This window comes from Malaclemys terrapin, chromosome 8, assembly GCF_027887155.1.
Source record: "Malaclemys terrapin pileata isolate rMalTer1 chromosome 8, rMalTer1.hap1, whole genome shotgun sequence".
In the NCBI taxonomy this organism is placed as follows: Eukaryota; Metazoa; Chordata; order Testudines; family Emydidae; genus Malaclemys; species Malaclemys terrapin.
The window spans coordinates 1,312,473-1,340,384 of NC_071512.1; the positions used below are offsets into that span (position 1 = coordinate 1,312,473).

The 27,912-nt window shown below is 66.0% G+C and overlaps 1 protein-coding gene across 1 annotated transcript; it reads right to left on the reverse strand.

The window, feature by feature from the left end:
- Positions 1-21: 21 nt before the first annotated feature.
- CDHR2 (cadherin related family member 2) lies at positions 22-27,318 on the reverse strand. The gene is made up of 32 exons (XM_054038426.1): positions 27,245-27,318; positions 26,226-26,285; positions 25,715-25,780; positions 21,662-21,801; positions 20,917-20,970; positions 19,893-19,982; positions 17,872-17,961; positions 15,616-15,741; positions 15,182-15,322; positions 14,608-14,683; positions 13,596-13,702; positions 13,129-13,359; positions 12,552-12,707; positions 11,568-11,732; positions 11,345-11,406; positions 10,463-10,706; positions 9,880-10,119; positions 9,184-9,253; positions 7,813-8,424; positions 6,260-6,331; positions 5,880-5,929; positions 5,617-5,768; positions 5,252-5,354; positions 5,063-5,151; positions 4,480-4,560; positions 4,048-4,125; positions 3,394-3,454; positions 2,347-2,471; positions 2,018-2,131; positions 1,147-1,227; positions 893-962; positions 22-342 (listed from the first exon to the last, which is right to left on the reverse strand). Exons 2-32 carry the CDS (start codon positions 26,269-26,271, stop codon positions 172-174), a joined length of 3,963 nt encoding a protein of 1,320 aa, XP_053894401.1. The 5' UTR covers positions 26,272-26,285; positions 27,245-27,318; the 3' UTR covers positions 22-171.
- Between the last annotated feature and the right edge of the window lie 594 nt (positions 27,319-27,912).

A 27,912-nucleotide genomic window follows, 5' to 3' on the forward strand; every position in this document is an offset into this window, starting at 1 on the left:
CGAGGCCCCCACACACACGGGAAGGGGGACTGCCAGCCCCAGGCTGGGCAGGTTTATTGGCGGGGACGGGACCATTACAGAGCCAGCAGGTAGCTCCAGCGCTCCATGGGGAGCTGCCACACGAGTCCCGCTGCGCTGTGGCTGCTCCTCCCCAGAGCCAGCCGAGGGCTCTCACAGGTCCGTGGTGTCCAGGCAGGGGTTGCTGAAGGTGAAGGTTGCCTTGTTGGGGTCTCCCGGTCGCCGAGCCGGCTCGCTAGCCGGAGTCGTGCGGTGGCCCTGCAGGGCGGCCGTCAGGGGCTCCTCACAGCCGCCCAGCTGTGCCGGACCCCCCGCCCAGCCCAGCTGCGGAGGGAGAGTGACAGAGTCGTGTGGCCGAAGTGCACCCAGCAGAACTGCCCCATGCCAGCCACAAGCTGGACCCACAGCTATGGCGTCCTCCGCGGCTGAACCATGGGGAGCCAGGCTGTGAGCGCACGGAAGTGCCAGCCCCCAGGGGTGCCCCGCCCCTCCCCCCAGCCTGGCTGCCCTCCCTAGTCAGCTGGGGTCCTGGCTCCACAAGCAGCCCAGTGTCTGACAGCTGCTGGGACCGTTAATTACCCCCCCATGGTGCCAGCCGCCCCCAGTCCTGGGCTCCCATCCCCACCTCCCCCTCAGCCTCCACCCCCAGATGTGCCAGGCGCACTTGCAGTGAAGGGCGATGGCACTGCCAGGCGAGGACACGACATGGGCTCCAAAGCCAGGGAGCTGCCACGGCCATTGCCCACAGGCTGGCACAGAGCGTGGTGGAGGCAGAGCTAGTTCATGGCCAGAGCGGGCATCCCACGGGCAGAGCGTGCGGCTGCGCAGGCCATGCCCACCACCGTAGAGGTGGGCGTGGGGGATGCTCACTCACCTGCAGCTCCGGGGCACCAGGGCTGCCCTCCGCCAGGTTCTCCACGATGTTTTCGTCCAGCGAGTTCAGGCTGCGGGAGAGGGAGCAGCACAGATTAGCCAGGGTGTTGTCGGGCTGGGCAGTGCCCGTCTGGTCAGAGCGCCCACCCGCGGGGCTGAGGGGACACCAAGGGCACAGGGCGGGCTCCCTGGGCTGGTCCCTATGGGGGCCAGGGCACTACAGCCCAGCCCCCCAAGGACACGTTCCCGTCCCACCTGGCGGCATCGGAGTTGGAGTCCTCGTCAAAGCCCAGGTCCGCAGGGGCGTCCAACATGAGATTGAGCACGGGGTTAGCCCTGGGGAGAGAACAACCAGGGGTGAGCAACACAACAACAGCACAGCCACTACAACCACAACCACAGCCAGCACAACATAACAACAGCACAACCACTACAACCACAGGCAGCACAACACAACAACAGCACAACCACTACAACCACAACACAACCACAGACAGCACAACACAACAGCACAGCCACTCACCACAACCACGACACAACTAAAGGCAGCACAACACAACAACAGCCCCTACAACCACAACACAACCACAGCCAGCACAACACAACAGCACAGCCACACTCACCACAACCACGACACAACCACAGGCAGCACAACACAGAAACATCCGTGCCCAGCTACACCGCAACAACCGTGCAGCAGCCCCAGCACCACTGCAACGCAGCAGCCCAGCCCCCACCCTGACGCACCCCAAGGCAGACACCGCACACAGCAAAGTGGAGCGGTGTGCAGCCGGGGCACTGGCGGGGCACACGCGGCCAGAGGCCATTCACATGCTGTTGGGCCACCCAAGGGGCCTTTGCTCTTTGGGCACGTGGCCCTCGGTGCCCAGTCGGGCGCAGCACGTGGGGTGGGAGCGGCTCTGGGCCCAGGAACGTCCACCACAAACATACCCCATGGCACTGCCACCCCCTCTCTGCTTCCCAGTGACCAGTGCTGGGGCATGTCACAGCCCTGCCTCCACCCTCCTGGAGCTCCCCTGGCCAGGCCGCAGCCCCTGCTCCCAGGGATGGGTGCCCAGGCAGGTCTGGGGGCGCACGCAGCCCCCCTCCTGCCGGCCATGCTCACCCCTCAGCGTTGTATTTGTTTGTCCCGGGGATGGTCGGCCCCTGCTGTGCCACGTTGGCTGTCAGCGTGGACGCCACCTTCAGCGCTTTCATGGCCTTCAGCTTCCTCCTGTAGCTGCAAAAGCAAACAGTGGGCAGGGGTGAGTGACGGGGCGTGGAGCAGAGGGCAGTGCTGGCTGGTGCAGGAAATGGGGACAGGCTGGCACCTGCAATGGTACAGGAGGGCACAGGACTGGCAGGGGACATGCACAGGCAGGAGCAGCAGGAGATATGGGGCGGGACAGGCAGGGCCGGGGGCCGAGGGGCCGAGGGGGTGGGAGGGTCTCCTACCTCCGGCTGGTGGCCAGCAAGGCCAGCGTCATGACGAGGAGCAGCAGTACCAGGCCCCCAGCCAGCCCTGCGATGATGCCAACCAGCTCGTTCTCCTTATTGGGCTCCACCACTGTCCCGGGGCCCTGGGCATAGAGACACGTCACCCCCCGCACCAGGATCCCACCGCTGCACAGGCTGTGCCACCCCCCACCCCCAGAGCGGGGGCCAGCCCCTCTCCAGCCAGCAGCCTGGTCACTGCCGAGGGGCTGGGGGGTCGCTGTGTTAGAGGGACCCACCCTTCTGTCACAGGGCAGTCCTGCCCGGAGTGCCCTCAGCGTGTCCACCTCCACCCGCCTCCTTCAGCACCCCAGGAACCCATGCCAGCTTCACAGACTCGGCGATACCCTCCCTGGGGCCAGTTAATTGCAACCCCCCAGTGCAAATAGCCCATACCAGCCCCTTCCTCACCCCGGGGCACTGCCCTTACCCCATCAACATGGTGTGCACCACGCGCCGGCGTCCTCCACCCCAGCCCTAGCCTACACCACTGCCAGGTCAGCCATCCCAGCCCTTCCAGTACAGTGCACCCCCTCTCCTCCGGCCAGACCCCCACCTCTGTGCTGGGAGCTCGTCCTCCCCGGGGGAGCATCCCTCGTCCCCGGTCCCCCGGTCCCCCCCAACACGCAGCCTCCCCTGCCATCAGCCCCCTCGGGCCGTCTGCTCCGGCTCTCTGGGGGTTCAGGCAGCAAAGCTCTCGCTGCTCCCCTGCCCTCAGCCTTCCCCTGGGACCCTCCCCGCAGTGCCCCCGGTCCTGGGAGCGCCAGCCTCCCCTAGGTACCCAGCCCCGGTGCCCCCTCCAAACCCAGCGAGGAGGCGGCTGACGCGACGTGCTGCTTTCAGGCGAGCGGCCGTGGCCCTAACGGGGCAGGTTCCCACACGCCCTGCCCAGCCTGGCCCTTCCTCCGGGAGGAGGCAGCACGTCCCCAGCCCGGCTGGCTCCCGCGGCCCCCCCAGCCAAGGCGGCTCCCGCGGCCCCCCCAGCCAAGGTGGCTCCGCCATACTCACAATAATGGTGAGTCCCAACTGGATCAGCTCGCTCAGCGCCTGCGAGTTGCTCTGGACCAGTCTGTTGAGGACACAAACCCAGATATGAACCCCACTCGTGCTGCCCCAGACGGCCCTTCGCGGGCATCCCACCCACGGTGCCCCCCAGACCCCTGCCCATAGCGCCCCCCCAGACAGCCCTCTGCACACACACCCCGCCCACAGCACACCCCACACACACAGCCCTCTGCCCGCCCGCTGCCCACAGCACACCCCCCTACAGACAGCCCTCTGCCCGCCCCCTGCCCACAGCACACCCCCCACACAGACAGCGCTCTGCCCATCCCCTGCCCACAGCACACCCCACACACAGACAGCCCTCTGCCCACACCCCGCCCACAGCACACCCCACACACAGACAGCGCTCTGCCCGCCCCCTGCCCACAGCACACCCCCCACACAGCCCTCTGCCCGCCCCCTGCCCACAGCACACCCCCCTACAGACAGCCCTCTGCCCGCCCCCTGCCCACAGCACACCCCCCCCACAGCCCTCTGCCCATCCCCTGCCCACAGCACCCCCCCCACACAGACAGCCCTCTGCCCGCCCCCTGCCCACAGCACACCCCCCACACAGACAGCCCTCTGCCCGCCCCCCTGCCAGCTAACCTCACTCACATGCTAAGCTCGTTCACCCCCAGGGCTGTCCCGTTGCTGTACACGAAGTACGCCTCCATCACAGACTTCTCCTGGGCCCTGCAGGACGCAAGAGGCCATCATGTGAGCCGAGAACGCGTCGATGGCAGCCCCAGAGTCCGGCCCTGTCACAACCCTGCGGTGCCATCCCACAACCGTGGCCCCTGGCCCCTGCTTTAGCCCCTGTCCCAGCTCCCCGCACGTCCCAACTGCAGACCCAGGGCCCAGGGCCAGCAGCCGCCAAGCACCTGGCCTTCGCCTGCCTTGTCGTCATCCTCTGCCAGAGCTACCCCCACCAACCTCCCTCTCTCCAGCCTGCGCCACCCCACCCCTCCCCCAGGATCTGCCCCAGCCCCACGGCCTTGGCCACCTCCACCCGGCCTGTGCCCTGCCCCCTTCCCACGCCTTGGGCACCTGGACAATCTGGACTGCGCATCCGCCGCGGACTGGATCACTGCCACATACACCGTCGTCCTGGTCGCCACCGTCAGAGCCCTGGAGCAAACAGGGAGGAGGCTGGTACATGGGCCGTGCCCCACGCCATCAGCCCCAGGGAGCCCCAGTCTAGCTGCCTCAGCCCTCCACTCGCAGGCCCGGGGGTGGATAGAGACGTGTCACTTGCCAGAGCCAGGTGGGGGCATCCGGTTCTCCCTTTCAACGTCACGGGTCAAAGCTGGTCCCGAGCGGGAGCACACCTGGGCATATGGTATCCCGGGGGCCTTCCCCACCGGCCAGCAGCACCAGGCGGCTTGGGCATTCAGGGCCCTGCCGGTGCAGCCCGTGGCCCATGCAGCAAGGGGGCGGGGAGCTGCAGGGCTGATGGGAAGGTGGGACTGGAATAGCGAGGGGAGGTGGGCACTGAGCCTGCCACATGGTCCTGGACACCACCGGTCCCCTTAGGGGTGCACACCGCCGTGTCATCTGCACACGCGCGAGTGCACATGGCCGGCCAGGTGACTGTGACACCCTGCCCCGTCTGCGCCCAGGGACCCCTCACGCTTTGATCCTGTCCGAGTTCTCCTGCACTTCGTTCACGGAGGTCGAGAACACCAGCCTGACCCGGTAGCTCTGGTCCACGGTGAAGATCTGCAGTGGGGGGAGGGAGAGCTGGTGGGTGAGCCAGGCCAGGTGTGGGCACGGTGCTGTGCCCAGCGCTGGCCGCAGAGAGGGCCGGGAGCGTACTCACGTCCAGCACGGCTGAGGAGTTGAGCGACGGCGTCCCGCTGTCTTTGGCCTCCACCGTCACCTGGTACCGGCCCTTTACCGACCCATCCAGGTTGCTTGCAACTCTGTCAGGACAGCAGGGTGATCAGACGCTCCCCACCAAACCCAGCTACCACTGCCCCACTGCCCACCCAACCCAGCTCTGTCCCTGCCCCACTGCCCCCAGGCCCAGCTACCCCTGCCCTGCTGCCCCCCAGGCCCAGCTCTCTCCCTGCCCTGCTGCCCCCCCAGGCCCAGCTCTCTCCCTGCCCTGCTGCCCCCCAGGCCCAGCTCTCTCCCTGCCCCGCTGCCCCCCCAGGCCCAGCTCTCTCCCTGCCCCGGCGTTACTGGATGCTGCCGACGTAGAGGTCCCCCTCAGCCGCCGTCGCCACCTTGAAGACACTGGTGAGAGTGTGGGAGGGCCCGTTGTCCTGGAGGAACAGGACTTTGGAGATGCTGAAGGTGATGGCTCCGTGTGGCCTCGAGTCGGCGTCCCTGGCCTGTGACAGGAGACCGGGCATGTCATGGCCCCACCGGCACAGCCCCCTGCTCCGGGCTGCCCCCCCGCAAGCCCCCCAAGGGCAGCTGCCCCGGACCCGCAGCCTCCTCACCTTGACCACAGCCACCGGCAGGTCCACGGGGGAGACCTCAGGGACCACAACTGCGAAGGAGACAGGGAGACGGCTCAGTCGCGGCCAGCGCTCGGCTCAGCTCACAACGGCACACGGCAGCTGCAGCCACCCTCTGCTGGAGCCCACTGGGCAAAATCGGGCACCTGCCGAGCTCACGGGGCTCCCGTGCCACCACTCGCATCCAGGGGCTGTAAGTGACGGGCACCGACAGCTGCCCAGTGGCACCAGGGCACCACCCGAGTCCTGCTCCACACCCAAGGCTCAGGGGCCTGCCAGCGCTCAGGACAGGCCCCGCTGGCTGGCTGGGCGCAGGGCCCCGGCCTCGCCCCCACGCAGAGCCCCCCAGCCCGCGCTCTCACCGAAGGTGTCGTTGATGCGCAGGAACTCCGGGCTGTTGTCGTTCACGTCACTGATCAGGACCCTCAGCGTTGCTGCGAAGGACATGGAAGCGAGAGCCCCCGTCACAGATCAGGGGTCTCTGCGGCGCCCCAGCCCCGCCCCACAGGACCTTCAAAACCTGCCTCCGTCCATGTGCACCGATCCCTGCTGCTGGGGCCAGGGCAGCACGGATCACCCCCAGAGCCAGGGCTCCCACCCCGCTCCCCACGGCGCCCCCTGCTGGGCGAGGCCGGGACAGAGTATCCGGGGTCACCCCCTCAGCCAGCACCCCGCTCCCCACAGCGCCCCCTGCTGGGCAAGACTGGGACAGAGTATCTGGAACACCCCCCTCAGCCAGCACCCCGTGCCCCACAGCGCCCCCTGCTGGGCAAGACTGGGACAGAGTATCCGGGGTCACCCCCACAGCCAGCGCCCCGCTCCCCACGGCGCCCCCTGCTGGGCGAGGCTGGGACACAGTATCTGGGATCACCCCCTCAGCCAGCACCCCGCTCCCCACGGCGCCCCCTGCTGGGCGAGGCTAGGCCAGAGTACCCGGGAACACCCCCTCAGCCAGCACCCCGCTCCCCACAGCGCCCCCTGCTGGGCGAGGCCAGGGACAGAGTATCCGGGGTCACCCCCACAGCCAGCACCCCGCTCCCCACGGCGCCCCCACTGGGCGAGGCTGGGACAGCGTATCCGGGGTCACCCCCTCAGCCAGCACCCCGCTCCCCACAGCGCCCCCTGCTGGGCAAGACTGGGACAGAGTATCTGGAACACCCCCCTCAGCCAGCACCCCGTGCCCCACAGCGCCCCCTGCTGGGCAAGACTGGGACAGCGTATCCGGAACACCCCCCTCAGCCAGCACCCCGCTCCCCACGGCGCCCCCTGCTGGGCGAGACCGGGACAGCGTATCCGGAACACCCCCCTCAGCCAGCACCCCGCACCCCACAGCACCCCCTGCTGGGCGAGGCCGGGACAGAGTATCCGGAACACCCCCCTCAGCCAGCACCCCGCTCCCCACGGCGCCCCCTGCTGGGCGAGGCTGGGACAGAGTATCCGGGGTCACCCCCTCAGCCAGCACCCCGCTCCCCACAGCGCCCCCTGCTGGGCAAGACTGGGACAGAGTATCCGGAACACCCCCCTCAGCCAGCACCCCGCACCCCACAGCACCCCCTGCTGGGCGAGGCCGGGACAGCGTATCCGGAACACCCCCTCAGCCAGCACCCCGCTCCCCACGGTGCCCCCTGCTGGGCGAGGCTGGGACAGAGTATCCAGGGTCACCCCCTCAGCCAGCACCCCGCTCCCCACGGCGCCCCCTGCTGGGCGAGGCTGGGACAGAGTATCTGGGATCACCCCCTCAGCCAGCACCCCGCTCCCCACAGCGCCCCCTGCTGGGCGAGGCCAGGGACAGAGTATCCGGAACACCCCCCTCAGCCAGCACCCCGCTCCCCACAGCGCCCCCCGCTGGGCGAGGCTGGAACAGCCAGCGTCACGTGGGGGGCAGTGGGAGACGAGGTTGTGGGGCCAGCCCCACCGTTGTTGCTGTAGGGGTTGCCCTCCTCGGTGTGTGTGTCCTCCACACGCAGGGCGATGGTCACCCGGTCGCAGGCCTCGTAGTCGAGCTGCGAGCTGTTGAGGAAGACGGAGCCGTTGGGCTCCAGGTAGAACCAGTCCTGGCACACGTGGCCTGCGGTCCCCGCGCCCTTGTAGCAGGCCAGGCCCAGCTCCTGGAAGTGCAGCGAGTGGTTGGTGTCCAGGTCGGAGGCCTGCAGGGTAGTGAGCAGCCCTGGCTTGGCGTCCTCGGCCACGCTCACGTCCTGCGGCGAGGCCGGCACCAGGGTGGGCGGCTCGTCGTTCACGTCCAGCACCTGCACCTGCACCGTACAGGGCACCGCGTTGAGGGCGTCGCCGGTGCCCGTGTTCTCTGCCTGCACCGTCAGGGTGAAGCGTGCCGGACTGAGCCGGTCGTAGTCCAGCGCCACGTCGGGGTCCAGGGACAGGTTGCCCTGGTAGTGCCCAGGGCCCAGGCGGATGGAGCGCAGCAGGAAGTTGCTGGAGCCGCTGCTGCTGACCAACTGGAAGGAGATTCGGTGATGGACCTCGGTCTGGTCCGCGTCCTCCGCCTCCACGCTGCCCACGAAGGCACCTGGGGACGGGGAAACCGGTGAGCGGCGCCACTGCCCTGCCGCCAGACTGATCACATCCACACTGCCCCTGCCCTGCCGCCGGACTGACCACACCCACACTGCCCCTGCCCTGCCGCCGGACTGACCACACCCACGCTGCCCCTGCCCTGCCGCCAGACTGACCACACCCACGCTGCCCCTGCCCTGCCGCCAGACTGACCACACCCACGCTGCCCCTTCCGTGCCGACGGACTGACCACACCCAAGCTGCCCCTGCCCTGCCGCCGGACTGACCACATCCACGCTGCCCCTGCCCTGCCGCCGGACTGACCACACCCAAGCTGCCCCTGCCCTGCCGCCGGACTGACCACATCCACGCTGCCCCTGCCCTGCCGCCGGACTGACCACACCCAAGCTGCCCCTGCCCTGCCGCCGGACTGACCACATCCACGCTGCCCCTGCCCTGCCGCCGGACTGACCACATCCACGCTGCCCCTGCCCTGCTGCTGGACTGCCCACATCCACGCTGTCCCTGCCCGCCCCTGCCCTGCCGCTGGACTGCCCGTGCCCCCTGGTGCCCCCTGCCCACCCCTGCCCTGCCGCTGTCCTGCCCGTGCTCCACACTGCCCCCTGCCTGCCCCCCACCTCTCCCCACCCCACCACTGGACTGACAGTGCCCCCTGCCTCCCCACTCAGTCAGCCCTGCCCAGACCCCGTTGGCCTGTTGCTGGTATTCAATGTGCCCCACAAGTGCGCACCCGGCCAGGCGGCCCTCGTACCTGCCAGGCCCTCCCGCACAGAGAACGCGTAGGGCTCGTTGAGGAACACGGGCGCATTGTCGTTCACGTCCTGTGGAGAGAAACCCAGGCCACTCGTCTGGGCCCTGCACGGTGCCCAGCTGGGCGAGGGGCAGACGTGTGCCCGCACTCCTCCCAGCGTGGGCCCCAGGAATATTCTCACAGCTCCCCTTCCCCAGGAGAAAGATTCAGGACAGGAGCCCTCCGCACCCCGCCCCAGCACGGCCAGGAGCCCCCCCCAGCCTGCTGCCCCCCCCAGCACAGCCAGGAGCCCTGCCCCCCAGCCTGCCACCCCCCAGCACAGTCAGGAGCCCTGCCCCCCCCCGGCCTGCCGCCCCCCCCTCACAGCCAGGAGCCCTGCCCCCCAGCCTGCCACGCCCCCAGCACAGCTAGGAGCCCCGTCCTCCCCAGTCTGGCCCCCCACTTCAGCCGGGAGCCCCGGCCCCCCCAGCCTGGCCCCCCCCAGCACAGCCAGGAGCCCCGCCCCCCATCCTGCCACCCCCCCAGCACAGCCAGGAGCCCCGCCCCCCCAGCCTGCCACCCACCCCAGCACAGCCAGGAGCCCCGCCCACCCCAGTCTGGCCCGCCCACTCCAGCCGAGAGCCCCGCCCCCCCAGCGTGGCCCCCCACCTAGCCCCATGCCCCCATCCCCCCCCGCACGGCCAGGAGCCCAGTTACCTCCACAGTGATGGTGACGTTGACGAGGGAGCTGAGCTGTGGCACGCCCAGGTCGTGCACCCGCACGGTCACCACCACCTTCCCCTTCAGCGCCGGCTCCAGGGCCTCGCGGTCCAGCGCTCCCACGCTGCGCAGCACCCCCGTGGTGGGGTCGATGGTGAAGTTGGCGCTGAAGGCCCCGGGCTCCAGCTGGAACCGCAGGCGGCTGTTGTTGGTGCCGGGCTCGTCGCTGTCAAAGGCCTGGAAACGAGGCCGCCGGAGGGCTCAGGGCCGGACTCAGGGACCCCCATCACAGAGCTCCCCCGCCCATCCCACAAGCCCAGCAGTGCACGGTGCCTCATGCCTGGGAACCGGTCACCATCCCGCCCATCCAGCCCTGGCGCCGTTACAGAGCCAGGGAACCCACACCCTTGGCCTCCAGCGGGCTCCCCACAGCCCCAGGAAAGCCCCAGCGCCCCCGTTAAAGGAGCCTCATTAGACGGCCCCAGGGGGCAGCCAAAGGGGCCGGCTGGAAGGTGCCAAGGGCCGGCTAGTCCTCTGGAGAAGTGGGGCAAGGGCATCGGCCCCCAGGGCTCAGCCCCACCTGGATCTGGACGCTGATGTTCTCCTGCTCCTCGTTGATGAAGATGTTGTAGGAGCCGCTGATGACTGGGGCGTTGTCGTTGGCATCCTGCAGGGTGATCTCGAGGAAGGTGGAGCCAGTCATGTTCCCCCCGTCCACGGCCTGCAGGGTGACGTAATAGGGCGTGCGGGTCTCACGGTCCAGAAAGCTGCCGTTTCGCACCAGCACCTCCCCGCTGCTGGCGTTCACCGCAAAGATGTGCAGCCTGTGGGACATAGAGTGACCAGGTGTCCGGTTTTCGACCAGAACAGCTGCTCGAAAAAGGACCCTGGCGGCTCCGGTCAGCACCGCCGTCTGGGCCGTTAAAAGTCCAGTCAGCAGCACTGCGGGGCTAAGGCAGGCTAGTCCCTACGTGTCCTGGCTCCGTGCTGCATCCCGGAAGTGGCCAGCAGGTCCGACTCCTAGGCGGGGGGGCCATAGGGCTCCGCACGCTGCCCCTGCCCCGAGCACCGGCTCCGCAGCCAATGGGAACTGCAGGGGCGGTGCCTGCGGGAGAGAACAGCTGGTTCGCGGGGCAGGGAGGGAGAGGGGAGGAGGGGGAACACTGCGTGCTGGGGGAAGAGGCGGGGCCGGGGCGGGGATTTGGGGAAGGGATCCAATAGGAGAAGGAAGGGGGCGGAGTTAGGGCGTGGACTTGGGGGATGGGGTTGGAATGGGGACGGGACGGGGATGGGGTGGAGTCGGGGCCCGGGCACCCACCGGCACCGAAAAAGTTGGTGCCTATGGACCCGTCCGGTCCCGGCATGCCGGGCTGGAGGCAGGCACCAGGCACAGTCCCACCAGCCCCTCCGGAGCCCAACCAGGACCTCCCCGCGGCAGTGAGGGGCGCGGCAGGGTACGTACATGCTCTCGGGCAGCAGCCTGTAGGTGATCCTGCCAAAGCCACCGCTGTCCGGGTCAGTGGCCTGAAAAAGCCAGAAGGGCCCCGTTGGTCACAGCAGCAGTGGGGCCCAGCCCCTGGGAGGCCTTCGGGGGGGCTGGGCCCCAGCCAGGGCCCCCAGTGCCTGCCACAACCCCACCCCCCGCGGGTGCCCCAGAGCACCACTGCCCCCGTGGGCTCCCTCACCGTGATGGTGGAGATGACGGTGCCCGCTGGGCTGTTCTCCGGCACCTGCAGCCAGTACGTGCTCTGCTTGAACTCCGGGCTGTGGTCGTTGATGTCAAGCAGCTGGATGGTCACTGTGGCGATGGAGCAGCAGTTCCCGGGGTTCCTGGTGTCGTTGGCAACGATCTGCAGCATGGGGAAGGGACCACATCACCCCCAAACCCACTGAGCCCCCTCCCCTGGGGAAGGGACCACGTCATGGTGGATGCTCCAGGGCTCTGCACCCACCGGCAGCTCCCGGCCCCCCCCCAGCCTCAACTCACCTCCGCCTCCTCCCCTGAGCGTGCCGCTGGGTCCTGCGTCTCCCCCCTGCCTCCCAGCGCTTGCGCCCCCAGGGGGAGGAGGGGAAACGTGGCGCGCTTGGGGGAGGAGGCAGGGCCAGGGTGGGGATTTGGGGAGGGGTCCAATAGGGGCAGGGAGGGGCAGAGTTGGGGGAGGGACTTTGGGGTGGGGTGGAGTCGGGGTGGGGCGGGGGTAGGCACGAGCACCCACTGGCACCAAAAAAAGTTGGCGCCTGTGGACTGCGTCCCCCCAAACCTGCCGAGCACCCCCATACTCAGTGGAAGGGACCGCGTCTGCCCCATCCCCCCATCCTCCTTGGGGCTGCCTGTGGCTGAGTTCAGGGGAATGAGGCTGGAGCTGCCCTGCCCACGCTGGGTGCCCGCCCCCAAGGACAGGGATGGTTCCCCCACTGCAGCGACGCAGGTCCCGGCCCCCGGGGCTCTGGGCTCTGGGCTAGGCCAAATGCGGCCAGGCACAAAGGAGGATCGGCGGGCAGCCCCAAGGCCAGGGGGAGCGGCACCTCCCCGCCTGCCCAGCCCAACGGGATGCAGCCCCCCTGCAGCCCTCAGCGTAGGCACGCAGGAGACGGCCTGCCCCCCGGGACCGGCAGCTGGCCCAGCCTGGCTCTGGGGCCTGTCCCCCTGCACCCTCCGGGGCTCTCACCTCCACTGTCATCACAGGAACCCGCTCGTAATCCACGGTGCTGGAGTGCTTCACCAGGACCTGCACCGCCCCCGTGCCCGTGATCCTCGTGGGCGAGACGGAGAAGGAGGCGGCGTCTGGGCCCTGCAGCTGCAGCTCAAAGGCGCCATTGGAGCCCTGCCCGGGAGAGAGGAGGGGGAGAAACCCGGCTGCTGGGGGCCTGCTCCACCCCGGCCACACCCCACAGGGGAGCAACTGGGTTGGGCACTGGTCCCAATCCTGACCTGTGACCCCTGCTCCCCCAGCCCTGCCGATCCCCCCCGATCCTAACCCCCAGCCCTGCCGATCCCCCCGATCCTGACCCCCAGTCCCCGCTCCCCCAGCCCTGCCAACCCCCGATCCTGACCCCCAGCCCCCGCTACCCCAGCCCTGCCAACCCCCCCCGATCCTGACCCCCAGCCCCCGCTACCCCAGCCCTGCCAACCCCCCCCCGGTCCTGACCCCCAGCCCCTGCTCTCCCAGCCTGGCCGATGTCCCTCGATCCCACCCCTCAGGGTGGTGGATGCCCAGGGGCAGGGGGCAGCCCAGCAGCTCCCACCTTGTCAGGGTCGTGGGCCACAATGTGGAGGTCACGCACAGGCACCCCGGCAGAGGAATGCTCCTCGAGGGAGCCCCCGAAGCGGCTCTGGGGGGTGGCAGCGAAGTCGCAGGCGGGGAGCTCGCAGTCGTAGAACTGGGGTGTGTTGTCGTTGACATCGGTCACCTGGACGGTCACCGTGGTGCTGGCCTGAGCCACCTGCCCGTAGATATCCAGATTCTCCTCCTGCGCCTGGGGTGGAGAGGACGGGCCAGGTCAGGCAGGGGCAGCAGTGGGGTGAGGGGTCAGGGGAAGGGAGGATGGGATGGGTCAGGTCGGGGGCCACGGGCACTGGGCGGGACGGGTCAGGCTGGGACACAGGGGTACCGGAGGGGGATGGGTCAGGAGGGGGGCCAGGGGCACCGGGGAGAGGGGAGGAGCGGGGTCGGGGGGGGGTGGCAGGGCTCTCACGGCTGCATCCTACTCACCAGCACCTCTAGCAGCACCTCCTCGCTGGACAGCTGCTCTCTGTCCAGGGCGCTGCGCACCGTGATGGTGCCCGTGGCGAGGTCGATAGCAAACGGCACGCTGGCATCTGGGCATGAGGGTGGAGGAGAGCTGAGGGCTGGGTGCCCACTGGCCATGCGGGCTGGGGAATGGGGCCCTGGGGGGGCGTCGCCAGCCGGGACTGGCCAGAGCCACTTGCCAGACACGGCCCCTGCACTCAGGGACCTTCCCCTGGGGGATGGCGCCCACTGAGGCCATGAGGGTCTCAGCACCTTCCGCCCCGGCCCCTCAGCACCCTTGGGTCCGTGATTTCTGTGAGTGCAGCTGGGGTAGGCTCCCCGGCTAACGGCGCCCTGTGCTCCCCAGCAGCCCCGCATGGTGGCTCTCCCACCGCTCAGGAGCTACCCAACCCCTGGCACGGAGAGGGGACGTGGCCCCTCGCTGCTGCACAGGGCTGGGCCTCTGCTCATGCCCCAGCCCCCCAACCTGCCCTCACCCCAAACTCAGCCCCTCGGAGTGACTGCCCCAGCCCCCCAACCTGTCCCCCCAAACTCAGCCCCTCAGAGTGACTACCCCAGCCCCCCAACCTGTCCCCCAAACTCAGCCCCTCGGAGTGACTGCCCCAGCCCCCCAACCTGTCCCCCCAAACTCAGCCCCTCGGAGTGACTACCCCAGCCCCCCAACCTGTCCCCCCAAACTCAGCCCCTCGGAGTGACTACCCCAGCCCCCCAACCTGTCCCCCCAAACTCAGCCCCTCGGAGTGACTACCCCAGCCCCCCATCCTGCCCTCACCCCAAACTCAGCCCCTCGGAGTGACTGCCCCAGCCCCCCAACCTGTCCCCCCAAATTCAGCCCCTCGGAGTGACTGCCCCAGCCCCACAACCTGCCCCCATGCACCCCAAATTCCCACACATGTTGGCATGAGCGCCCTCGGAGAGGGAGCCGAAGGGAGCCCCCCGCCTGTCCGTCCCCCCGCCCCTCAGCGTCACTCACTTAGGAGGCTGTAGTTGAGGGCATAGTTCACGCCCTTGTCTCTGTCTATGGCCCACACGGTCAGCACTGGGGTCCCCTGGAACGAGGAGCCTGGTGAGGATGGGGCTTGCTGTACACCCCATGACGGCTTTGCTACCCCCCTCTGCCCAGCTCACTCCCTCCCCACAGCAGGGGCAGGTCCGGACCCCCACTTCTGGCAGAGGGGGGCTCAGCCTCTCCTTCCCTGGGCCCCAGGGAATCAAATGGGGGTTTCAGGGTGTCCCTGCTCAGCACGGGACCCGTTCAGGGGAGCACCCCCAAGGGGGCCAGCGTGAGACCCCAGGCCGCTTCCCCCCTTCGCGCCCCCCTGGCTCCCCACAGCATGTTCAGGCCCAAGGCATGCTGGGAGTTGTAGTCTCCATGGGCCCCGCCTGCCTAAGGCAGCCCAAGGGGGGCTCTGGGAGTGCAGCCCGTTCCAGGCCGGGGACTCCCTGACATCGCTCTGCTCCATGGCAACAGGCGGTGATGTCATGAGCGCCAGGCTCTGGCCAGAGGGGAGGGCACTGGGGCAGAGCAGGCGGCAGGCGCCTTTTACCAGGGGGCAGTTCTCGGGCACCGACCCCACGTAGGGCTCGTTCAGGAACTGTGGGGCCAGGTCGGGCTTATCCACCACGTTCACAGACAGGTAGGCGACGGAGCTCAGGTAGGTGCAGTTCTCCTGGCAGCCCACGCCATCCTGGGGAGCAGAGACCCCGTGAGATCCCAGCACCCGCAGCCCCCCCGTACTCCCTGCCATCCTGTGCCCGCACCCCTATTCCCTCCAGCCCTCCTGCAGCCCCCCATCCTCCTGCCACCCTGCGCCCCCACCCCTATTCCCTCCAGCCACCCCCCCATGGGCTGCCCTGCCGTCCTGGGGAGTAGAGACCCCGTGAAATCTCAGCGCCCACAGCCCCCTGTACTCCCTGCTACCAAGCGCCCCCACCCCTATTCCCTCCAGCCCCTCCCGCAGACCCCCCGGGGCTGGCCCACCGTGGCCTTGAGCTGGAGCTGGTAGTAGGTGCTCTGGTTGTTGTAGCTCAGGGAGCCATTCAGCCCGACTGTCCCATTCTGCAGGATGTAGAACAGCTGGTGATTCTTGGCGGCGTCGGGGGTCACCTGCGGGAGGGGGAGGAGGAGGGTGGCTGTGTGTGAGCCCGGGATGCAGACCCATCCCCACCCCACCCCCCAGAGCGCCGTGGGACTCACCGAGGGAGAGATGGAGACAGGGGACCCTCAAAAGGAGGGGAATCGCTCCCTATCCACAGAAAGCCCACGCCCTGCCGCAGCCAGCCAGAGCCTCCTGCACCCCGTGCCGTTCCCAGCAGCTCCCCGGCTGTCCCCCAAGCTCCGCCAACAGCCCCTGACAGGCAGTGAGTGCCAGCTGCATGCCCCCGGGCGAGGCAGGGCTGGGGCAGAGCTAAGCCACATGTCCCCCAGACTCCTGGGCTTTCCAGGGCCCTGCACAGTTCCTCCATGGGAGTCCTGCCCTGCACCCCCTCCAGCCGCAGCCCCCCCACCACAGCCCCCCACACCTCCTCCAGCCACAGCCCCCCCCAACCCCCCCCCGCACCTCCTCCAGCCACAGCCCCCCGCGCCCCCTCCAGATGCAGCCCCCCCATCCTCTCCAGCCACAGCCCCCCGTGCCCCCTCCAGCCGCAGCCCCCCCACCACAGCCCCCCGCACCCCTTCTAGCCACAGCCCCCCATCCTCTCCAGCCACAGCCCCCTGTGCCCCCTCCAGCCACAGCCCCCCCACCACAGCCCCCCCTGCACCCCCTCCAGCCACAGCCCCCCCGATCCTCTCCAGTCACAGCCCCCCGCGCCCCCTCCAGCCGCAGCCCCCCCACCACAGCCCCCTTGCACCCCCTCCAGCCACAGGCCCCCTGCATCCCCTTCAGCCACAGCCCCCCTCATCCTCTCCAGCCACAGCCCCCTGTGCCCCCTCCAGCTGTAGCCCCCCCAATACTTTCCAGACACAGCCCCCCGCAACCTTTCCAGCCACAGCCTCCCCACAACAGCCCACCCCGCGCCCCCTCCAGCTGCAGCCCCCCCATCCTCTCCTGACACAGCCCCCCGCACCCCCTCCAACCACAGACCCCCCATCCTCTCCAGCCACAGCCCCCCCACCACGGCCCCCTGCACCCCCTCCAGCCACAGCCCCCCACCACCCCCTCCAGCCACAGCCCCCCACCACAGCCCCCCTGCACCCCTTCCAGCCACAGCCCCCCGAGCCCCCTCCAGCCACAGCCCCCCGCGCCCCTCCAGCTACAGCCCCCCCACCACAGCCCCCCCGCACCCCCTCCAGCCACAGCCCCCCCACCACAGCCCCACGCACCCCTCCAGCCACAGCCCCCCACAGCCCTGCCCCCAGTGCCTGCTGCAGCACAGCTCCAAGAACTCCCTTCGCGCCTCCGAATCTCCCGCCAGCCTGCTGCCCCCCATCCCCCGGCCTCCACATGCCCCAGCTCTCGGCCCCCCATGGGCCACCTGCCCCTCCACCGCCTCGTCTCAGAGCTGCCCCCAGCACGTGGTTGAGGCCAGCGTGGCCCAATGCTGCTCTCTAGCGGCTGCCAGCGGAGTTGGCAGCGCCCGGCTGGTCTGGGCTGCCTGGCCCTGGCGGGACCGGGGCAGACGCCCGCGCTGGGGGCTGCCCGAGGACGGGGCGAGCCGGGTGGCGAGAGCGAGGCTGGTTGTCACATCCGCTGGGCAGCGCCTTGTTCCCCCCACTGCCAGGCTCCCCGAGACCCACCCCACGCTGGGCACCCCAAGCAGGGTCCTGTCCCTGCCCCCTCTCGCCCCACTGACGTGCCTGGGGCTGGAGGAGTGGGGCGCCGCCATTGCCCTCTACTTGGGAGTGGGTCACGTTCCAGCTCGCAGAGGGACCCCCCATACAGCTCCTGAGGCTGGCCCCCCCAGGCGTGTGGCTCAGGGGGGCCTGGGGACGCTGAGGAACCTTGGACACCCGCCCCCAGCCTGTTATCAGCCACCAGCCGCATTGGCCCCCGGCCGCAAAACCCCCCACCCGCCCTGGGCCCAGCCAAACCACCTCCCCCGACCCGGCCCCGTGCCGGGCCCAGCCGAACCATCTCCCCCTCCCCGGCCCCACTCCGGGCCCAGCCAAACCACCTCCCCCGACCCGGCCCCGTGCCGGGCCCAGCCGAACCATCTCCCCTGCCCCGGCCCCGCGCTGGGCCCTGCCGAACCATCTCCCCTGCCCCGGCCCCGCAGAGGCATCCCCGGCACTCACCGACACGATCTCATACCGCACTCTGCCGTCGTTGCCCGAGTCGGCGTCCGTGGCCAGCACTCTGTAGATGGCGCTGCCTATCGGCCAGGTCTGAAACACAGGGGTCAGGTAGGACTGGCCTGGGAGGTGCCTGTAGGTCCGGGGCAGCACCTGGCAGCCAGGAAGTTGGCGCAGCCCTGGGCACGCCCCACGGACAGAGCGGGGTCACTCGCAGCAGCAGCTCGGGGGGCATCTCACGGGGCTGGATGCACCACCCAAGGGATCAGGATGTTGTGCCTGGAGCTGCCACGTCTGGGGGAACCCAAGACACAGGGGACCCGTCGCCCCGCGTGCCACAGCCCTGGCGTTTCCCCACAGGGGCTGCCTGGAGCTGCCGAATGCCCCTGCCAATCAGCATGTGCCCAACCTGGGGATGGGGGTCAGTGACAGCCCCCGCGGCCTGGCTCGGGAGCCCCCCACTTGGCACGCGCTGGCAGGCCTGCTGGTCCCGGGTCAGCCCTGGCCCGGCCAAGGTGTCCGGCCTGATGCCAACGCACTGAGGGCCCCACTGAACATAAGAACGGCCGTACTGGGTCAGACCAAAGGTCCATCTAGCCCAGTATCCTGTCTACCGACAGTGACCAATGCCAGGTGCCCCAGAGGGAGTGAATCTAACAGGCAACGATCAAGTGATCTCTCTCCTGCCATCCATCTCCACCCTCTGACAGACAGAGGCTAGGGACACCATTCCTTACCCATCATGGCTAATAGCCATTAATGGACTTAACCACCATGAATTTATCCAGTTCTCTTTTAAACTCTGTTATAGTCCTAGCCTTCACAACCTCCTCAGGCAAGGAGTTCCACAAGTTGACTGTGCGCTGTGTGAAGAAGAACTTCCTTGTATTTGTTTTAAACCTGCTGCCCATTCATTTCATTTGGTGACCCCTAGTTCTTGTATTATGGGAATAAGTAAATAACTTTTCCTTATCTACTTTCTCCACATCAGTCATGATTTTATATACCTCTATCATATCCCCCCTTAGTCTCCTCTTTTCCAAGCTGAAGAGTCCTTGCCTCTTTAATCTCTCCTCATATGGGACCCTCTCCAAACCCCTAATCATTTTAGTTGCCCTTTTCTGAACCTTTTCTAGTGCCAGTATATCTTTTTTGAGATGAGGAGACCACATCTGTACGCAGTATTCGAGATGAGGGCGTACCATCGATTTATATAAGGGCAATAATATATTCTCTGTCCTATTCTCTATCCCCTTTTTAATGATTCCTAACATCCTGTTTGCTTTTTTGACCACCTCTGCACACTGAGTAGACATCTTCAGAGAACTATCCACGATGACTCCAAGATCTTTCCTGATTTGTTGTAGCTAAATTAGCCCCCATCATATTGTATGTATAGTTGGGGTTATTTTTTCCAATGTGCATTACTTTACATTTATCCACGTTAAATTTCATTTGCCATTTTGTTGCCCAATCACTGCCCTCACTTCACCCCGAGGTCGCCAGCCCAGCGCGCCCGCAGGCCCCTGCCAGCATGCGCTGCTCCATCGCCAGGCCAGGCTGCTGCTGGGACCCGCCCAGCACCCTGCAGAGGCGAGGGGGGCAGCCAGTGCCGGGTGTGTCGGCTCCTCAGGGTGGGGACCTGCTTCTCGGTGGGGGGCGGTTCTTCGGGGTGGGAGCTGGCTCCTTGGGGTGCGGGCTGGCTCCTCGGGATGCGGGCTGGCTCCTCAGGACAGGGGACGGCTCCTCGGGGGGGGCAGTTCCTGGGGGGGGCAGCTCCTCAGGGCGGGGCCAGCTCCTGGGGGGGGGGGGCTTCACGGGGGGGACGGCTGGCTCTGAGCGCTGCGGCTCTGTCCCACGGGAGGCCGGTGGCTGAGGAAAAGCAGGGCCAGGCTCTGCCGCGCTGCCCCATGGGAGGCTGCCCTGGCCAGCGGGGGAGTGGAGCCCAGGTGCGGGCCCCGGGCTGTGTAGGGAGGCTGCGGGGTCACAGCGAGGGTCAGGGAAGGCCTGGCTGGGCTCGGTACCTCCGGGAGGTCGATGATGTAGGGCTGGTTCTGGAAGATGGGGGGGTTGTCGTTCCGATCCTGCACAATGATGGGCAGCTTCCTGGAGACCTGCAGGAGCAGAGGCGGCTGAGGGACAGGGGCTGGGGGCCCCGACCCAGCCGCGACGGGCGCTGCTCCGGGCACACCAGGGCGCAGCGTCTCAGGCTCCAGACACAGCCCGGATCCAATCAGCCCCCGCAGACACCAGGAGTCACCAGCTTCTGCCAGGGCTGGACTAGACCCGGCCAGACCAGCTGCTGCCACGTCTGTCCCCGAAGAACTGCCAGCACAACGCACCCGCCCCTGGGTGCATAACCTGCCCACTCCCCCTGCGTCCACACGCAGACCTGCTACCCCACTCCCCCAGGCATGGACCAGCCAGCCCCCCGCCCTGCCCCACTCCCCCAGGCACGGCCCCTGCCAGCCTCCATCCTGCCCCACTCCCCCAGGCATGGACCAGCCAGCCCCCGGCCCTGCCCCACTCCCCCAGGCACGGCCCCTGCCAGCCCCCCGCCCTGCCCCACTCCCCTAGGCACGGCCCCTGCCAGCCTCCATCCTGCCCCACTCCCCCAGGCACGGACCCTGCCAGCCCCCACCCTGCCCCACTCCCCCAGGCACGGCCCCTGCCAGCCCCCACCCTGCCCCACTCCCCCAGGCACGGCCCCTGCCAGCCCCCACCCTGCCCCACTCCCCCAGGCATGGACCAGCCAGCCCCCCGCCCTGCCCCGCTCCCCCCAGGCACGGACCAGCCAGCCCCCCGCCCTGCCCCACTCCCCCCAGGCACAGCCCCTGCCCCGCTCCCCCCAGGCACGGCCCCTGCCAGCCTCCATCCTGCCCCACTCCCCCAGACACGGCCCCTGCCAGCCTCCATCCTGCCCCACTCCCCCAGACACAGCCCCTGCCAGTCCCCCGCCCTGCCCCGCTCCCCCAGGCACGGCCCCTGCCAGTCCCCCGCCCTGCCCCGCTCCCCCAGGCAAGGCCCCTGCACCGCCCGCTCCCTCACCTCGGTGTTGATCTTGTCTGTCACTGTGATGGTGACACTGAGTTTCTCTTTTGTCTGGAAGGAAACACAAAGTGGGGGGAGCTTTGCTCAAGGGATGCCCCAGCTCCCTCCTGCCCCCCTTCCCCGTTCCCATTGACTCGCCCCATATTTCACTTCAGCGCCACACAAGGCAGCTCATTGGGACCAAAGCGAGCTGCGCTCCCCAGAGGTCCCCTCCCCGCAGGTGTGGGGGGAAGTGTTCCTGTAGGGGACAAGGGAACGGCAGCGCCCCTCACTCCCGATCCGCAGCCCGCAGCGACCCCAGCCTGGGACTCCTTTCACGTCTGCTCCCTTTGCTGTGGAAGGGCTGTGCATCAGCTCCCCAAACCCTGCCAGCCCCTGCCCCCGTCCCAGTGCTCCCCGGGGGAGCTGCTCTGGGGCTCCCTCCAGCACCCTGCTCAGAGGGCAGAGGCGGGGGAGTGGCCTGGGGCTCCGCCGGGGAGCTGCCCCTCCCCAGGGAGGCTCCTGGTGCCACTGCCAGGGGTGCCCTCTCTCCCGTGGGATCCGAGAGTGCCAGGCCCTGTGGGGGTGGGAGTCCTATGGCTGCTGCCTGGCACTGCCCGGGAAAGGGGCTGCAGGGAGCAGGCCTGGTGCCATCTGGGCTGCACAAGGTCAGAGCAGCTGTGACGGCCCCGGAGCATCACCCGCTGCCCTGGCTCTGGTCTCTATCATCTCCGTGCCCAGCAGCCCCCGGCCGCCCCGTTACCTCACGGTCCAGAGAGGCCGCCAGCAGCACATCGCCCGTCATGGCGTTGACGGAGAAATAGTAGGCGTCCTGCCCGTTCATGCCATAGAATAATGGGTCACCATCGGCGTCCAAAGCCGTCAGCTGAAAGGCCCAGGCTCCTGCGGGGGGAGGGGGAGACGTCATGGCTGGGACAGGGCCGGTCCGAGGACCACCTGCTGCAGCAAGGGCCCCCGAGGAGGCAGCCAGCTGCTCCCTGTGAGGAAGTGGGACTGTTCTTAATGTTTTCTCTGAATACTGTGTGTGTGCCTCAGTTTCCCCTATGCAGTTCTCAAGTATCTAGGTGGTGGGAGAAGCGGGTGTGATTGTTGCAGAGCCCTAGAGGGCAGATGTGATGCTGTCTGGACAGAGAATGGCCGACACTCTGTCTCTTGGCAACTAATGGCCTGGGCCCCTCCTCTACAAAGGTGCTAGCTGAAGGTGTTGGAGAACAAAGAGATTAGGTGACCTTTTGGCCCGGGAAAGGGACAAGGGGGGAGGAGGGGCTGGAGAGTTTCAGTTTTGGGCTGGCTGGGGAATTGGAGGGAGCCCCAAGACTGGGGTCCAAGACTCCTACCCCCAGAAGGACCTGACTAAGGGGTCCTGTTTATGCCTACAAGCTCTGGTTTGGACTGTGTTCCTGTCGTCTAATAAACCTTCTGTTCTACTGCCTGGCTGAGAGTCACGGTGAATCGCAGGAAGCTGGGGGTGCAGGGCCTTGTCTCCCCCAAACTCCGTGACACTCCCACCCTGCTGGGGACAGCCCCAGCTCCATCCAGCAGCCTAGGTAGCTCATCACAGCAGAGATGGAGAGATCAGTGCAGGCTGTAAGGCCCTTCCCAGGGAGAAAATCCCAGGTCCCAAAGGGCTCTTGGATTGAATGGAGAAAGGCCGGGCGAGATCCAGCGGCAGGAAGCTGAAGCCAGATGAAGTGGGAATTTTCTGTAATGTTTTATGAATCCTGTGTGTGCCTCAGTTTCCCCTATATTGTGCACGGCTCCGGGGGTGGGGGGTGGGGGGACAGTTTGCTCTCAGGGAGGCTAAGAGACATAGGTGGGCATGTTGCCCGCTGTCTGAGCCAGGGTGGGGCACTGAAAAAAGACTGGCTGAGTCTGACTCCATCTCCACCTTGGCTTAACCACGAGATCTTGCACGATCTAAAAAATAAAAAGGAGTCATATAAAAAATGGAAACTAGGACAGATTACAAAGGATGAATGTAGGCAAACAACACAGGAATGCAGGGGCAAGATTAGAAAGGCAAAGGCACAAAATGAGCTCAAACTAGCTACAGGAATAAAGGGAAACAAGAAGACTTTTTATCAATACATTAGAAGCAAGAGGAAGACCAAAGACAGGGTAGGCCCACTGCTCAGTGAAGAGGGAGAAACAGTAACAGGAAACTTGGAAATGGCAGAGATGCTTAATGACTTCTTTGTTTCGGTCTTCACCGAGAAGTCTGAAGGAATGCCTAACATAGTGAATGCTAATGGGAAGGGGGTAGGTTTAGCAGATAAAATAAAAAAAGAACAAGTTAAAAAACACTTAGAAAAGTTAGATGCCTGCAAGTCACCAGGGCCTGATGAAATGCATCCTAGAATACTCAAGGAGCTAATAGAGGAGGTATCTGAGCCTCTAGCTATTATCTTTGGAAAATCATGGGAGACAGGAGAGATTCCAGAAGACTGGAAAAGGGCAAATATAGTGCCCATCTATAAAAAGGGAAATAAAAACAACCCAGGAAACTACAGACCAATTAGTTTAACTTCTGTGCCAGGGAAGAGAATGGAGCAAGTAATTAAGGAAATCACCTGCAAACACTTGGAAGGTGGTAAGGTGATAGGGAACAGCCAGCATGGATTTGTAAAGAACAAACCGTGTCAAACCAATCTGATAGCTTTCTTTGATAGGATAACGAGCATTGTGGATAAGGGTGAAGCTGTGGATGTGGTATACCTAGACTTTAGTAAGGCATTTGATACGGTCTCGCATGATATTCTTATCAATAAACTAGGCAAATATAACTTAGATGGGGCTACTATAAGGTGGGTGCATAACTGGCTGGATAACCGTACTCAGAGAGTTGTTATTAATGGTTCCCAATCCTGCTGGAAAGGCGTAACGAGTGGGGTTCCGCAGGGGTCTGTTTTGGGACCGGCTCTGTTCAATATCTTCATTAACAACTTAGATATTGGCATAAAAAGTACGCTTATTAAGTTTGCAGATGATACCAAACTGGGAGGGATTGCGACTACTTTGGAGGACAGGGTCATAATTCAAAATGATCTGGACAAATTGGAGAAATGGTCTGAGGTAAACAGGATGAACTTTAACAAAGATAAATGCAAAGTGCTCCACTTAGGAAGGAAAGATCAGTTTCACACATACAGAATGGGAAGAGACTGTCTAGGAAGGAGTACGGCAGAAAGGGATCTAGGGGTTATAGTGGACCACAAGCTAAATATGAGTCAACAGTGTGATGCTGTTGCAAAAAAAGCAAACGTGATTCTGGGATGTATTAACAGGTGTGTTGTGAGCAAGACACGAGAAGTCATTCTTCCGCTCTACTCTGCGCTGGTTAGGCCTCAACTGGAGTATTGTGTCCAGTTCTGGGCACCGCATTTCAAGAAAGATGTGGAGAAATTGGAGAGGGTCCAGAGAAGAGCAACAAGAATGATTAAAGGTCTTGAGAACATGACCTATGAAGGAAGGCTGAAAGAATTGGGTTTGTTTAGTTTGGAAAAGAGAAGACTGAGAGGGGACATGATAGCAGTTTTCAGGTATCTAAAAGGGTGTCATAAGGAGGAGGGAGAAAACTTGTTCACCTTAGCCTCTAAGGATAGAACAAGAAGCAATGGGCTTAAACTGCAGCAAGGGAGGTCTAGGTTGGACATTAGGAAAAAGTTCCTAACTGTCAGGGTGGTTAAACACTGGAATAAATTGCCTAGGGAGGTTGTGGAATCTCCATCTCTGGAGATATTTAAGAGTAGGTTAGATAAATGTCTATCAGGGATGGTCTAGACAGTATTTGGTCCTGCCATGGACCTTGCATCTGAAGAAGTGAGGTTCTTACCCACGAAAAGCTTATGCTCCCAATACTTCTGTTAGTCTCAAAGGTGCCACAGGACCCTCTGTTGCTTTTTACAGATTCAGACTAACACGGCTACCCCTCGGATACTTGAATCAATGGAGAATCTGAGACGACCATGGCAGATCCCATCGCCAGGACACTGACCTCTTGCGCCCCAGAGGGAGTTGGGTCCCCCCTCAGCAGGGAAGCTGGGCACAGATCCCAGCTGGAGAACAAAGGCTGGGGAGGGGGATAAGAGCTGGCTGTGGGAGGAGCCTCGGCTCTCACCTGGGATCTGACCAAGCAGGTCAGACAGAGACACAGCCCCTGACACTGGGGTTCCCTGGGCTCTAGGCTGGCCAGGCTGGGCTGGGCTCTCACCTGCCTCTCTCTGGGCTTCCCAAAGACTCCCTGTGCTGTGCCCGCTGCCTGCCCAGTCCCCACGCTGGGGGAGTGTCACTGTGAACGCTGGGCGAGGGGCATTGCCCCCTGCGGAGGGGACACGTCTCTCCCGGCGGCGTCTGGCTCAGCTGGACTCGCTGGCAGAGCTCATGGGGGGGAGACAGTGGGGCTGGAGCCCAGAGGTTCAGTCCGAGGAGGCGGTGAGGCCGTGGGGCCCATGCTGGAGGAAACGTGAGCCCCCTTGGGGGTCTGGCCCACTAGAGGGGTCGTCCAGAGGCTCTTCCCAGGCTGGGGCGTAGCAGCCAGCCTGTGGACCCCTGACTTGTTCCAATGAGATGCAAGGCAGCTCTCCCCACTGCGCATGATTAACCCCGGGCAGTGGTGGGTTCTCCTTGGACAGCTGCCCAGCCGGAAGACTGGGTGCCGTACAGGGAGCGGGGTGGGGGTGGTGGCCTGGGCTGTCAGGACTCAGCCTAGGCATCGATGGTGCTGTCTGGCCTGAACCCTGTGACTGGTTCTCTGCATCACCCCGGCCTGGCCCCGCCATCTCCGCCCCGCACTCACCCACGGCCAGGTCCTCGGGCACATAGGCGATGGTGATGTTGAACCTCGGGGCTGTGTTCCCTGAAACTGCAAGGGAGACGTTTGCCCAGCGTTAGCCCCTGCGCTGAGCTGTTCAGAGCCCCCCTTGCCCTGCTGCCAGGGCACTGCCTGCCCCAGGGGATGCCAGTCCAGCCCTGGCATGGCACTCCCTGAGCAGCTGGCTTTGAGCTGCTCCCCAGGCCGCTGGGACGCCAGGAGGTACCAGACTCCAGGGACATCTGGAGTGGGCAGGCTGGGTCCTTGGGGGTTACTGCTTGGCCCCCTGCCCACAGGAGGGCACTCGGTCCCCAGTGCCTGCAGCTGCTCCGGGTCTCCGAGGTCGCCTGCTGCAGGGGCAGGCACCTGCCCTGGGGAACCCGACCCTCAGTGCCCAGCCCCAGGGGAATCACAGCCCCCTACCCCCCCCACTCTGTCCTCGCCCCCCCATGCGTGCCATGCCCCCTTCCCGCCAGCCAGGGAGTGAAATCCTTACCCGCCACCAAGAGCACGGGCAGCAGCAGCAGCGGGCACCAGGCCATCCTGCCAAAGGGACCTGCTGGCACATTGGGGGGGTGGGGTGGGAAGTCTTCAGCGAGAGCTCCCTGCTCCTCACACCCTTCCGCTGCATGTCTCTCGCCCCCCCCCGGAACAGCCTCTCCTGCCCCCTCCCCTGCCCAGCCAGACCTCCCGGGCAGTTCACACGCCAGAGCCCTGGGGCCGCATGCGCCTGGGTGGGTGCCACAGCAGGGGCAGAGTGTGGCCAGGGGATGGGCACCTGGAGGGGGCAGGGCAGGGCAGGGGGGACCCCATGGCAGCTGGGTCTCCAATGCCCAGCACACCCTGCGCCTCTGGGACCCCAGGCGGCTCTCACGGCGCTGGGGTGAGCGAGCCCGTCCCCCAGAGCGAGCAGGCAGGGGCCTGATCCTGCCCTCACTCCCAGGCTAGGATGTGTGAGCCCGTGGAGGAGGCAGGTGAGAGGAGATTCCCCCAGCACTGAGCCCGCAGCTCCACTTGGTCAGTCCAAGCACCGGCCCCACCACGCCCAGAGGCTCCCGCTGCCCCTCCTGCAGGGCGACGAGCTCCGGCCCCAGCTGCTCGCGCAGGGCGGGTGCATACGACGGGGAGGAAATGCCCAGCCACCCCAGAGAGTTCTGTCCGTGGAGGGTGTAGGAGGGGCTCCCGGGGCCTGGCTGGGGGGGGTAGGGGTGGGATGACAGCGGAGAGAATCACACTGAAGATCCAGACTCTCTGTGCGGGGCCCGCCAGGCTGTCCCCTGGGAAGGGTGGGCGTCCCGTCGCTCGGGCCTAGAATCCACAGCAGGGAGCAATCGTGTCCTGGGCCCCACGGACCCCCACACTCCTGCTTTCCGGGGTGCTGCTCTGTGATGTGGTGTCACCAGGCCCGGCCCAGCCGTCTCAGCTCCCCCATCCCAGCGCACGACCCTGCCGCTGGCAGGACCTCAAGCATGGTCAGGCCATGAGTGGCAAGTGGCCCTGCACTGTGCCCCCTACCTGCGCTGTGGGGCTCGCTCAGGGATGCTGCCCTGCTCCCTGCTGGCTCCGCCGGCTCTGAGACCACAACAGACCTTTGGCTCCTGCTATAATTGGGCGGATCAATCATTAACTGCAATTAGTGGGTCACAAACCATCTCTGCCTTCCTGCTTCCTTGAGGCCCTCCTCCCCACTGCTCTGGGGCAGGATGCCAGTAGCAGGCCCGTGGGCTCTGCTGGGAGCTGGGGGAGCCCTAGGCAGGGGCGGCTCCTTGGGGCAGGGGCGTTAGGAGTTCCCTCTACTCCCCCCGTTGGACTTGGGGGGATCCACCCCACAGCTCTGTCATGCTGGGCCCCTGCTTCCTGGTCGTCCCAGCTCCTCCCAGCCTGCCGGGTGCCCAGCAGCTGCCCCCACTGCCCTGCCATCCAGCTTTGAGTCCCAGGGCCCCCTGAGCAGGGCTGGGTAGCAGGATTGCTGGGGGATGGGCAGATTGGCACTACAGCCACATTCAGGCCCTGCCCAGGAGTGGATGGGGGTGACCTGGCAATCACAAGGAGCTGCTGGGCCAGGGCAGCTGCACTGCGCAGAGCCCAGGACCCAGGAATCCGAGCGGCTGGGTTGGGAGGGAGCCTGAGCGAAGCGGGATGAGCGACAGGGGGTCAGACGACCTGATCTCATGCTCCCCTCT